At 44.7% G+C, this 12,771-nt stretch overlaps 1 protein-coding gene across 1 annotated transcript in view; it reads right to left on the bottom strand.

The window, feature by feature from the left end:
* The window catches only part of TANC2 (tetratricopeptide repeat, ankyrin repeat and coiled-coil containing 2), a 242,739-nt gene that overhangs the window by 118,939 nt on the left and 111,029 nt on the right, over positions 1-12,771 (bottom strand). The window contains exon 6 of the mRNA XM_080369447.1: positions 1,368-1,478. Within this exon, the coding sequence (XP_080225573.1) occupies positions 1,368-1,478 (111 nt within the window). The remainder of the gene's footprint in view (positions 1-1,367; positions 1,479-12,771) is intronic.

The following is a 12,771-nucleotide window of genomic DNA, read 5'->3' as shown; positions in this document are numbered from 1 at the left end:
GCAAGACATAACACAAGACATAGGAATGTGGAATTTATGCTTTTTAAGCCAAATTTACAATTCAATTATAATTCTCTGTGGATGCAATCATAATAAGTTTATAATTATTAACAATTATAAACATGACAGTAGAAGCTATTTAGTTAGAAGAAGAAAGGGCTGCAACAGCAAAATTTTAATTGTAATTCATGATGACTGAAAAAGCAGCAGCAATTTCACAGCAACCATGGCCTCAAAGGAGGCATTTCCAAGCACAGGGACCGGCTTTTCTTTTCTAAGACAACTCCTCTTTCAAACACAATACATTAAAGAAAGCCCACATTCAAAATTTGGACAACATTCAATTAATTCCTCCAATTGTGAGTACTTTGAAAGCTCACCATCCACAGAAATAAAAGATCCCCTGATTTCAGAGCATCATTTATTAATATGACCTTTTCTACCGTAGCTACAGATTCAGGAGGCAGATGTCGCCGAGTTACACGCCATCTCAAAGCAGCCAGCATCCTCGTACCCCATCCAAGGCCTGTATTGAACACGGGTCCCTCTGGTTCATAAACTAGGGAAAGCCAGGGGAGGAAACTCGCAGATTGAGCAAAAAAAAAAATGCACTGCAATGCTTGCTGCTGCTGCTGCTTGAAGCCGGCGCCGGTCCCAGCCTCGTGTGAGGGCAGCACCTCCACAGCCTCCAGCCGGTTGCTGCTTCCAAGTTGGGAAGAATCTGGGAACGCAGCTACAGAAAGCTTTAACAGCGTTCGCACATCTGCACCAGCTCTGCCTGAGCTTGAAGGTATTTATGCAACTGCCTGCCCCAACCAAGAGACGCACACGGGGTTAAGCCAGGGAGGGAGCAACCCGCTTCTATTTATGCTTCAACCAGAGGCCTCTAGCAAGATGTATACTTTTAAGAGCAATTACTACAGGATATATAAATTAAATTCCTTTTTTTTTAAAAAAAAAAAGCAATATTCTTGGATGCAGGTTAACAAGATCACGTAGTTTTGCATTAGTTGATTTAATGATACTTCTGCAATGTGGTTTTATTCCAGTTTCTCTGAAGACCAGCATTAAAAATTAAATTTAAAGCGGTCTGTTTATTGGATCATTTTTATCTTTTCAAAAGCAACTCTCTAGATGTTCAAAATTATTCTGAGGGCAAAGCGGCCACACACCAAATTGCAAGTAACTAACAGAAATGGGTATAAATTAGAAACCAATACTTCTTCAAGTTTCCAAGTCAATGAAACTCGGCTGGGGAAGGTCTAGTCAACCATCTAGAGAAAGGAGCCGTACGACATTTAACAATACTTTGGGGGCCGGGGTTGCCCGTTCCCCCTCTCAGCGCAGAGCCTTTGCATGCAGCTTACCGGGGCAGTATGCATCAACGTCCAGTTTCTGGGCTGAAGAAAGTGTTGGTGAGCCAAGCTCTGACTCTGGGATTCGAGGGCTCTCAACAAACTTTGCTTTCCTCAAAGGGGCTAAAGAGAAGGAGGGGGAGAGAGAAAGAGAGGTCATGAGTAAGGGAAATAGCAAGCAACAGATGGAAGCACTTAACTAAACGACACTGTCAGACTCATATCAGGTTACCCCCCCCCCCCCCCTTTTTTTTTTTTGCCAGGAAAAAAAAATTATCTGCATTCTTTACATAGGAGGTGGCTCTTGTTAAAACTGTAGCAATTTATTTTTTTTATAGGAAGCAAATGGGCCTGGATTCAGCAACTGTAGAAATCACAGAGAGGTACACAGAGCCCATCACCATTTAAAATATTTAACTATAAGTATCTAAAATGAACACACAAGTTCTATGTTCGGCAATTGTTTCCTTCGAACATAAAATTTCAATTTCAAAACATTCTGAATGTCTGACCAAACATATCTGGTGTTTGACAGCAGATAACAAAGCTATTGCTGTCCAAGACAAAAAAAACAAGCACTCCACTTTCATCCTTGCAAATCCAGAAAAGATTCAGGAGAAATAAAGAACAGGGAAAAGGTAAAACTGTAACAAAGCAGCGCTGACCACCAATGCTAGAGAAATGGGATTTTCCCATGTTTTAAACAGCCTGAACTCAAAGACACAAAGTGCAACATTTGTAATAAAATAATTACTAAACCACTTTTGTTAATAAAAAGGTTTTAAACAGATATTTCTACCAGACCAGAGAATCAAAGCTAGCGAATAAGTTATACGCAGAGATTATTATATTGCATTTTGAAGTTAAACTCACATGCCCATGGAAGTGAAAGGCTAATTTGAAAAGCCCCCTGCAGTGGTTCAGCACGCCCAGTGCCTCTCCCAGCACAATAGCCCTGACTCACATCACTGATATTTATAGCTGTCTGTCCTGCAAATTAAATTTAGGAGCTGAAACTGAAGATGGGACACACACACGTTTGTTCTCGTGCATCTCCTGCAATAAAAGCCCCCCCTGGCCAGCGGTGACCCCGGTGGCAGCAATCCATCTCCAGCCAGCCAGGAGCCTGCGCAGGCTGCTGGCCCCACAGCCGGGGGGGCTCGGCCAGGAGAGACCAGAGAGGCTGCACACAACCCGCTCGCCCATAAACAATTGGTGGAATTTTTCAAAAAGGGGTGGGAAAACCAGAAATAAAGGTCAGGGTATGTTTTTCCCATAGGAAGTCCCTGGTGAAGCAGAATAGAGGCAAGGAATGAGCCACCTGCCCCAAAATAGGTGCTAAATCAACACCCTCCTGCCTTCGCCCGGGATCCACCCCAGGAGACGCGGGAGATGAGGGATAAAGGTGCCACATGCTGCCACACCAGCTCCATCACCGCATCCCCGAGCGTGCAGGGGCAGCCGGTGCTGAGCCTGGCCTGCACCCCCATCTCCCCCTGGCCCCACCGCCATCCCACCGGCACAGGGACCCGCGGGCGCGCAGCCTGGCTCCGACACAACCTTGATGCCACACGCCACAAGCCAGGGGTCACCTGCACAACCCCCCGGGGCACACACCGGCGACCCGCCAGCCCCCGTTAAAAGAATTATTCAGCGATGGTCTTGTGCCAGATACTGATGTAATGAAAACATGTAAATATTGAGAAGATTATAACTATGGCATGGAAGTTGTTTAGAATAATAATTCTGCACAGGCCAACCTACTAAATATTTCATTTGCGACTACATTTTGAACAGCTGCTGTAATACATTCATTCCCAATGTTTTACCACGGCCCCAGGAACAGTCATTTCTATAATACGTATTAGAAATAGCTCATCTTTTCTTTCCTTATCATTTCTGGCTAACGCTAGACCCATATATCACCCGATGTGACACTTGGCAATGCTCATTTTATCCTGAAATACAGAACCAACAGGATTTTTGTAGTTAAAGAGATGCCAACGACTGCAGCAGGATTGCCACCAGAAGGTACAGTGCTAAAGATTATTGGAGTTACTAACCCAGAGAGGAAGAAGTAATTGAAAAAAACCCAACGAAAGGGCTGATGGTAGCAACTCCAGCGCTTTCTGGGCAGACCTGGAAGTCTGCAGAGGGTGCAGAACCCACATGTTTTGACAGACCAGCACCCAACGGGTCGGCTCCCATCTGGACGGAATGAACACGGCATCTCCCATTCCAGTGTGGGTTTTACTCCTGCATCTCTTCTGGATGTTCTCTGCTCCTCACCGAGGAGCTGACCCCATCGCCAGATTAATTCCTGCCTTCTCCACACACCTGAGCTACAACAGCAGAAGCGATCGCTCGCGGATTCACCACGCCGAGCCAACAGCTCTTCTTCGGAGGGCCAGGAAGAACTGCCCGCTAACAGCGCGGTGAATTCGCCACGTACCGCAAGTGCAGTCATATGCATCACTGTACAGGTATTTATATTTTTGTTCCCTGGAAAGCATGACTTCAGTCTTGAGAACACGTTACCACCCAACGAGATCCACTATGTCAACATGACTTAAGAGACAGCCGTTTACTTTAAAAGCCTCAAGTCAACACAATCTTCCCGGTGTAACTGCAGATCGGGAAAAAGCCACAGAGGAACAGTTTATTTCAGGTATTCTGAACCTGAAAAAGACAGAGAGTCCTCCTAACTCACGTGTAACCCGATGACGTGAACAGCAGATTTTCACATACGAAAACTGAGCACTCCTGACTCCCGTCCAAATGAAGATTATCCCGACAGATTCACATTTGGGCATTAGTCTTCTACCGGAATAAATAACAAATGGAAATGCCATAAATTCGGAAATCTGTTTTGCCATTCTTTAGCCAAATGTTAAAGGAGAATGTTGATCTTTTTATAAAAGTGACTTTTCATGCGCAACAGTTTGCCTAGGACCTGAACGTCCTCCCGTGAGCACAGGCAAACCTTATGACTAAAGTCACGGGATAAGCATTTGGCACATACTATAAAAACTAACAAAAGCATGAAAAACTTATTTGAAGTATTCTATACCTGCCTCAGTCCGTTAGGTCTCTTATTTCTGTAAGATTTTCTGTACAAAACAAATGGACTCTAGGCATTAACCAGCATCAGAACAGCCTTTCCTGTTACGCAACTGCAGTTTTTTGAGCAGAGAACAGTACTGCTTCCAAAAACACTGGGGGAAAAGACAGAATATTTGCAATAACCAGTTATAAAACTATAAATAATTAAATGAAGATGGCTGTAGTTAGTAATGCTGTCTTTCTAGAACTACAAAATGCACCTTAAATTCAGAAAACCCCACTGATTATACGTAGCTTGAAGCCCCAAGGTCATCACTTGGGTCCCTGGGCTGGTCCTGGTCCCCAGGGCTCAGTGACACATGGGACGCTGCTGTCACACGGGAACTGACTTGCTACTGCTCATGTAGCACCTTATATTTAAATGGCTAGAGCAGTTATTTAAAAAAAGAATAGTGCTCATTGTTCGGGCTAGTTCCTGCAGTTCTTCCTGAGATTAATCCCCATCAGCATCCAAGCCAGCAGAGCGAACCCGAAAATCCTTCCTTCAGCACCAATAAAATTCTTGTTCAACTTTGACGGCAACTTTTCCTGTGCAAGAAAAGCAATGCTAATTCCAGGGTAGGAATTAACCACATAATGCATAACAATTACCAGGGCAAGCATTCAGGAAGTTTAATTAGATGGCTCATCTATGACACTTTCTGTAGCAGGTGGTCTATCTTCCAGTGAGGACAGTGATATAAATCATTTCTTTCCTGGCTTTCGTGCTGCTGCTTCTTAATGCCCACACAGACACTGTAGGCACTATACTGTCACCAGTGGCTGAGGGCTTCAAGACAGGAATATAAAACAGTTTAAAAACTGTATATAATGTATTTTTTGGAAAAACACACATTTGAGAGCAACTGCTCTTCCAAAAAGGAAGAATTCCATTATCCTGGTTTTGGGATTGCCTGTGGATTACGAACCCGTTGGCAGCTGCTTACACCAGAGGAGTGAGCAATGGAAGCCACGAGCTGATAAAATCCAGAGACCCCTGAGCCCCCACAAGGCTCCTTCACCAGCAGAGATGGGAGATGCTCCGTTTGCTGACAGAGGAGAAACAGCCTCGTCACCCAGCTCTGCAGCCAGGTGGGAATCAAAAGGCACGCGACAGCAAACGCTTATTCTGAGCAGACGCACAGGGCTGCAATCAAGCCCCGTTAAAACGAACACCAGGGAAAACCCATTAGGAGGGGCTGCCGTGCCAGGCGCCCCGCAGGCTGGCTTTGTCAGCCTCTTTGAAACCAGAGGTCCAGAGTGGTCGGGAAGCATGCCCACCTAAGGAACAGCAGCCAGCACAGCCCAGCTCGTAATATTCCTTGGGCTGCATGCTCAGCCGTGTCACCATTGAAGCTCTTGTTCCAGAGGCTGGAAGGAGCCGTCCCGGAGCACCGCGGCCCCTCTGACACGGCAAACACCGACACGGCAAACACCGACACGGCAAACACCGACACGGCAAACACCTCAAACCGATGCTTCATCCTCCTGTACACCACACAGGGCGCCAGGATCAATTTTGGTGCTGTTTGTGATAGACACCAAGTGTCTAATCTACTACCACATAAAAATAAACTAAAGAAAAACCAGGATGTGTTTATTCTTTCAGAGTAATCATTTTATCTTTATTAGCATTGTGTTCTAGTTCAGCCCACTGAGCGTCCTAATTCTATTGAATTTTCTACGTTACCATTTCATTGCCACGTAATTTATAGATGAATTAGTATTTTAATTAAAAAAAAGGTTTTCTTTAGATTAAAAGGCATTGATAAAAGGAAATTATCATGGATTAGCAAAAGCCTTCATCTACTAAATTAAGTTTCAGTTCTGAAAGAAATGTTTCACTAAAAAAGGGTTATTAACATCTAATGACCTAATTGAATAAAGCGGTTTTTTTCAGGCAGTTATTTCAGTAGATCTGAATTCATTCCATGGATTGACTGCAATATATATACACCTATACCTGTGTGTATACAGCCCTAGAGATAAAGGAGAAAGCGATCTATCGAGGGAGCAGGAGGATGCTGGAGGAGACAGGAACGCTTCCTCCCTCACACGAGCGATGGACTGACCAGCCCGGGGCACCTGGGCGCCGTTCCTGGTCCGGGCTCCCTCCGAGCATCAGAGGAACGTACAGTACGGCGCCCCGAACGGCGTTAACACAGACCACTGCAGGATTTTATCGTGTCGACTCGCACCCCTCATCGTTCTAAACACCAATGTGGCCCGGTCACCCGCCTGGGCCCCGACACGCTGTGCCGGGGCAGGTCCCACGCAGGGGCTGCCTCTACATCAGCTTTTCCCCCAGTTTTGCCTCTCTCCACCTCACGCACACGAGTACAGCTGGACTTCAACCATGCCCTGAACCCTCCTCTGCCAGAAGAGGCTGAACTAACGAAACTGGCTAGTTTTGGGTAAAACCAGCGGGTTTGTCCTGGGCTAGAGAGGTGAAAGGCTGCCACGAATGACAACGAGAAAAAAACGTTCCATTTATTGCACACTCCTCTCTTGTGCCCAGCTCAGCTGAAGAAGAGCTGAATTTTGCACTTCAACAGTGTACTTTTAATATGGTCAGCACAACATTTACAACAAATTGTATGCAGAGAGGACGCACGAGCTCGTACAAACCCTGCGCGAGCGGCGCAGCGCCCGAGCACCGGCGCAAAGAGCAAACTTGGGGAGCTCGTCTGGAAAGAGCCGAAGTGGGCGTGTTGCACGTCGCCCGCTCCCCATCTTTAGTTAATAACGCTGGCTGTCGTGCCAAGGGCTGATTCACGTGCTGGAAGCTGCCCAATGGCTACGTAATGCTGCGGAGAGGAGACTTGATTGAAGTCTCCCTCGTACTAAAATGTTTTAAGTGCTGCAGTGCTATTGATCCACGGAGCTCCTGGAACAAATAACTGTCAGATTCAACACAGCTGGACTACACCCAGAACATGAGAGATGTAGCTTTCAGTGCTGCCTCTGATCCCAAGTGACTCCTTATTTTGCTGAGGTAAGGGCCATAAAAAGAGAAAATCACAGACCACATGATTATTTTTGCTGTGGCACTAAGATACCAGCTACATCTAACGAGGATTTTTAGGTATTTAAAAAAAAAAAAAATCATTAAAATTAAAAATGTGTAATTACAGGTTAACATCCTTCTTCAGGTAACGCAGCGTTATTTTACAGAAAACATTGTTTAACAGTAACAGTTTCTTCCCTTCTGTTATTTGAGAGTATAAAAGGTTTTTAATCATGTTTTAAAGCCCCTCGCCTTCCACCACATGGTTATCGCAGCACCGGGGTTGGGGCAGAACAGACAAGCAGGGAGAACAATGTGTTGTCTGGAAACATCCTACTTGTTCCAAAACTTTCAGCAAACTTGTTTAGTTTAGGTGATAAGGTCCTGAAACAAGAGAATTGAAGGAAATGAAGGTGGAAAGAGGAACTGAGGGGAAAAAAAAGCAGGTAGAGATTGCAGCCAGCTGGTCATGGAAGCACAGCAATGGCAAAGGAGAGTTAAAATAAGCAGCTATAAAAAACTGTTTTAATTTAAAATTTTTCCTTTAAACCGTAAGACATATGGAACATGAAGGTTTTACCTAATACTGCTTCTGAAAATGTTTTAGTAAAAATGAGGAATAACCTTCCCCAGAGGAGTGGATTCTGCAATCCCGTGGGACCACAGGGACCTACTAGAAAATTGTTTCACCCTCTGTCCCCCTCCAGACGAACGGCTCCCTACAAAGCACAGAATGTAAGGGCAAGCCACTGCAGCAATGTTACAAGACGTCCAGGGACATCAGAAAGGAAGGAGCCTTCTGAACAAGTATTTTAATTAAACCAAATTATAACTCACCTTAAATTATTACAAACTCTCCCAAATAAAATCAAATAATTTGATCAAAGTCAACTCCTGTATGAATAGGCACTCCTAATCAATTTTCAAGGGAGAAAATAACTGGATTTTGAAAGGCTTATATCTATCTTAAATGCATACAGAACCAAATAATACAGATTTCTGCATGAAGTGTTCAATAAGGGTTAATACAATTATGTTTGCAACAAATTTGTGTATTCAGAAAGAAAATAATTTTGCTGGAAATACTAACCTGTACCCCACCTGCCCTTCCAGCAAAAACATATAGCTCAATTCCCATGCTGCTTATGACTGCGCAACTATTTTCTGTCACTTGGAGCAAAGGGAATAGCAATTTGTTATCAAACTTATCACTGCGGGAGCTAACGGAGAGCAAACCAGCCCTCTCCCGGGTCAGCGCCAGCACTGGAGCTCTGGATGAGACCAGCCAGAGCATCCCAGCGTGAATCTGTTGAGCAGCTGTTGCCCGGAATACTCTGGCAAGCCTGTAGGAAGAAAGTTGCTCCTATTAATGATTCTAGAAAGAAAAAAAACCACCTCTCTTTCCCTGTAGATAAGTTTATTTCCAACGTGGGCTGCCAAAAAGTCTTTATCCCTGTAGGGGAGACAGCTCTGAGGAGAAGCAAGTTATTTAATTAACATATCGACATGGCAGGAGGAGGATGTGGTACTTTCATCTTTCCATTCAAACTCGTCAAACTGCTTTTGACTCCTCGGAGCTGTGTCACAGTAGTAGACTCTTCCACGTCATTTCCCATCCAAAATGCTTCTTTTCAGCATCTTCTAAAGTTTTTTAAAGTTGCCTCTTTTAGCAGAAATTCCTCATGTGTGACTCAAGGCAGAACCTTGTGTATGAGGGGAGGATGATGAAAGAAGAGAAGGGAATTCAGCATCACTTGCTCCTGCTTTCTAAGTCATCTTGTTATGAAAATAAGCAATATCCCCACTGACATTTTTCATACGTGTCTGTTGCAGTCGGTTTTCCTTTTCAAGTTTCAGGCTTTGGTTATACTTTCAGAAAAAAACCAAACAAACAAAACACAAAAACCCAACAACCACCATGACACAGAGTGAAAGAAGACCTGGGACTACAGGACGAAATCACGTCATCAACATTTTAAGCCTACATAAGACCTGCTCAAATACCCAAATGGCAGAAACAGGACAAGGGAGAGCTGGAGGGGAGAGCACTCCTCACCCCCCTCACATCCCTTTTCCCAACAGTTTTATTTCATTAAATGTTAAATTTAAAACAGATGAGAGGAGAATGCAACAAAACATGAGTGCTGTATTGCATTATTCCCATTCAATCTCCTACTGTCCTGGAGTTGTTCTTTCAGCAATTCAGTGACTCAAATATTGCACTGGCACTAAAAAAGAGAAAAACTGTGAAAGAGACACAGCTGTACTGCAAAGGACATCTGTTCTAAAGAAAGCAGGAAAGAACTTGGTCACTTTAATCAAATTATAGGTAACCCCGTTACTTCGCTGTTTAGAAAGAAACCTTCACCGTTGTTGAAACATAAAGCCCAACTCATCAAAACACAATGCTCAGATTTCCAGATAAATTTCACGAGAGAAATCAGAAACTAATTAAACAACCAGTGAGGCAAACATTTTCCTCTTTTCCGTAAGACGGATCTCGGGGAAAAAACACCCGGCTGCTGCTGTGTCCCCAAGAAGGGACTTCAGTTTTAGGGGGCTTTTTAAAATCGTGTATGTTGAACAAGTCAGGCGGTAGAAACATTAACACAGCTTAATCTATCTCAAGTCACTAGGAAAAAAGGAAATATGTTTAACTGAAGATTCTTCCCACAGAAGAAAAGAGCAAGCATAATATAACCGCTTCCAAAATAAGGCTAATCTTTCTGGTAGCGTATGTCATCCTCTGTTGCACAGCTCTTCTCTCCATTTTTATCTACACGGAGATTCGACTACAATAACATCCCAATCACAACGGGTAGCCGTGAAGCCACACGAAGCTGCGAAGCGTTCAGAACTGCTCTTCTCCTGCCCCACGCCGCCAACAATTTTCCCTAGTGCTTGCAACGCTCCCGGAGGGCTGCGGAGCCGGTGTGCACGTGCCTTGTGAGCTGCTGCCCTTCCCCTGCGAGCAGAGCATGGGGGTCACGGAGCTCAGCGCACCGGCTCCAGCAGCGAGCACCAGGCACCGGGGAAGGAGCACGGGAATGGGGACGGGAGCAGCCGGCACGGTCCCTGGCACCTCGCTTTGAGCCAGAGGCGTTATTCCCCAAAGCCCACAAAAAATGAATCTTCCATTAATGTAACCAGGCCCTTTTTGAGACAGATTCTCGGCATTCACAACATCTCGCGGCACAGCTTCTTACAAATTAACGACACGGTTTGAAAAACCACTTCCCAGTTTTGCACTGCTGACCTCATTTCTGAAAACTCAGGGAGACTCACGGAAAAATCAGCCTGGTTCCCCTCCGCACGGGCGGTGACTCTCCCAAAGACATGCCAGGAGACTGGCGGGGCCTAACGCCGCCACGCAATACTCGTGTGAACTTTTTCCTCGTATATGCTATTGATATATATATATATAAAATATATATTATATATAAATATATTAGAAAAAATTTAAAAAAAAATATTTATAATGGTGAGCATTAACCCTGTCCTCCAGACCGCCTGCTATTAACTTGCTTCATACAGATGTCGGGCCAACCCGTCGGTGGTCTCTCAGAGCCCTCTGTAGTATCTGATGCTGTAACAACCACCTTCCAGCCGCCTGGTGTTACGGAAGTCAGAAATGAGAGGTTACCTAGCACAGACAGTAATTCAGCATCCCTGAACACCTCCTGGTCCTCCTGTGTTGTCACACTTCGTTTTCATCACCTGCTCTACCATCCCAGACAGACACATCTCTCTGCCATTCCTTCTGTGCAGCATCTGCACCGATGAGGTCGGTACGCGCTGCCCGTGATGCTGGGCTGCTCTGAATTCTAGTGCTCCCCTGTTATTACAGCATTAAAAAAAATTTAAGAACTGCACTAGGCTTGGAAGGGGTCTGAAAAAGAACGACAAATAGGACTTATTCATTCTAGACGCTGCTGTGAGAAAGCTGTTGAAGTATTTCACAAGCAGCCAAGAACGATCAAAGGCAGGCATCAATTACACAGCCAAATTAAAGGTGAACAGAAGTGGCAGGGGCAAAGGCCAGGTGTAAGCCTAAGATGCACATCACCAAAATCTCATTCCTTCTCCCACCACGGCCTTAAGATCATAGCAAGACACCATAACCTTGGTAAGAGAGAAGGCTCAACCGCGCAACACCCCACCACTGCAAGCCCCAGGAACGCCACGTTAAAGCACATGAGAGGCCAGATCCTGTCCGCTATACAGGACCCTTGTTTATGCCCAGGACCATATGGCAGAGAAGCAAATACGAATTCATTGCTTGAAAACAGCATTTAAAATGAAGGCAAAAGATGTGAAAAGATAAGGTGATGTTATTTCTGTGTCAGTCACTCAAATTTTGCTATGCTAAAAACTAATTTAGTTGGTTTAGCTGATAAAGGCAGACCTGTAATTACAGTGACATGTATGCATAAATGTTCAATTGATACAAAACTGTATTTAGGATCCATATTTCTTTGCTGGTAGGAGCTTCACTTACATCCATAAAATGAAGCTGCTTATCTGGCAAGACACAAGCCTGAATTAGCTGAACTTGTTTGTTAACACTTGAAAAAACTATTATGCTGTGTTTACACGGTGGTTTTTTACCCAAGGAAATTGCTACCATTCAACCACCTTTAGTTTTCGGTAATTTATTCTTTGCTTTTAAAATTTTTTATTTGCTTGTAGAGGTAAATATGCTGTTAGAACCTTCCGTTTTGAGAAGCGATGACTGCTCAGCAGAGTTGCCTTCCACAGAGGAAATGGGACAAGTAAACAGGGCGTGCCTAAATGATTTAATTAAAATATCTAATGAACATGTGATTATTTGTGTGAACACAGAGAGATAAAGCAGACCAACTGGACCTGCCTCTGCCAACGGTGCAGGCAGACACAGGAGAGCAACGCTGCTCGGGGTAACGGGATTTAAGCCCCAACAATCTCTTTGCCGGCTTCGGTGGCACGCGGGTCCTGCGGCAGCAGCGAGATGCCCCACGAAGGACCAGGTCCTGTCCAGCCCTTGAAGTGAAGATGAGGGTAACTTTGCCGGGCAGGCAGCGCTCTCAGTGCCCGTTTCTAAGCTGAAGGAGCAACAGTCATGGCACACAACAAGGGCAGTGGCCATTTATTGAAAGAAACGCACCCGTCTTGTGACCTCCCTTCAAAAATCATCCTTACCTAGACCTGTGTGCTTCCACGACTGAGAAGGTAAAAAGAAAATGATAAAAGCAGGGATAAAAAATAACCTGTGCTCTCCTAAGCCTGGCTTCACCTTTGCAGAGAAAAACCTTGTAGAAGTTCCAAAGT

This window comes from Falco punctatus (assembly GCF_963210335.1).
Source record: "Falco punctatus genome assembly, chromosome: 19".
In the NCBI taxonomy this organism is placed as follows: domain Eukaryota; kingdom Metazoa; phylum Chordata; class Aves; order Falconiformes; family Falconidae; genus Falco; species Falco punctatus.
This window is presented reverse-complemented; position numbering and strand designations above follow the sequence as displayed.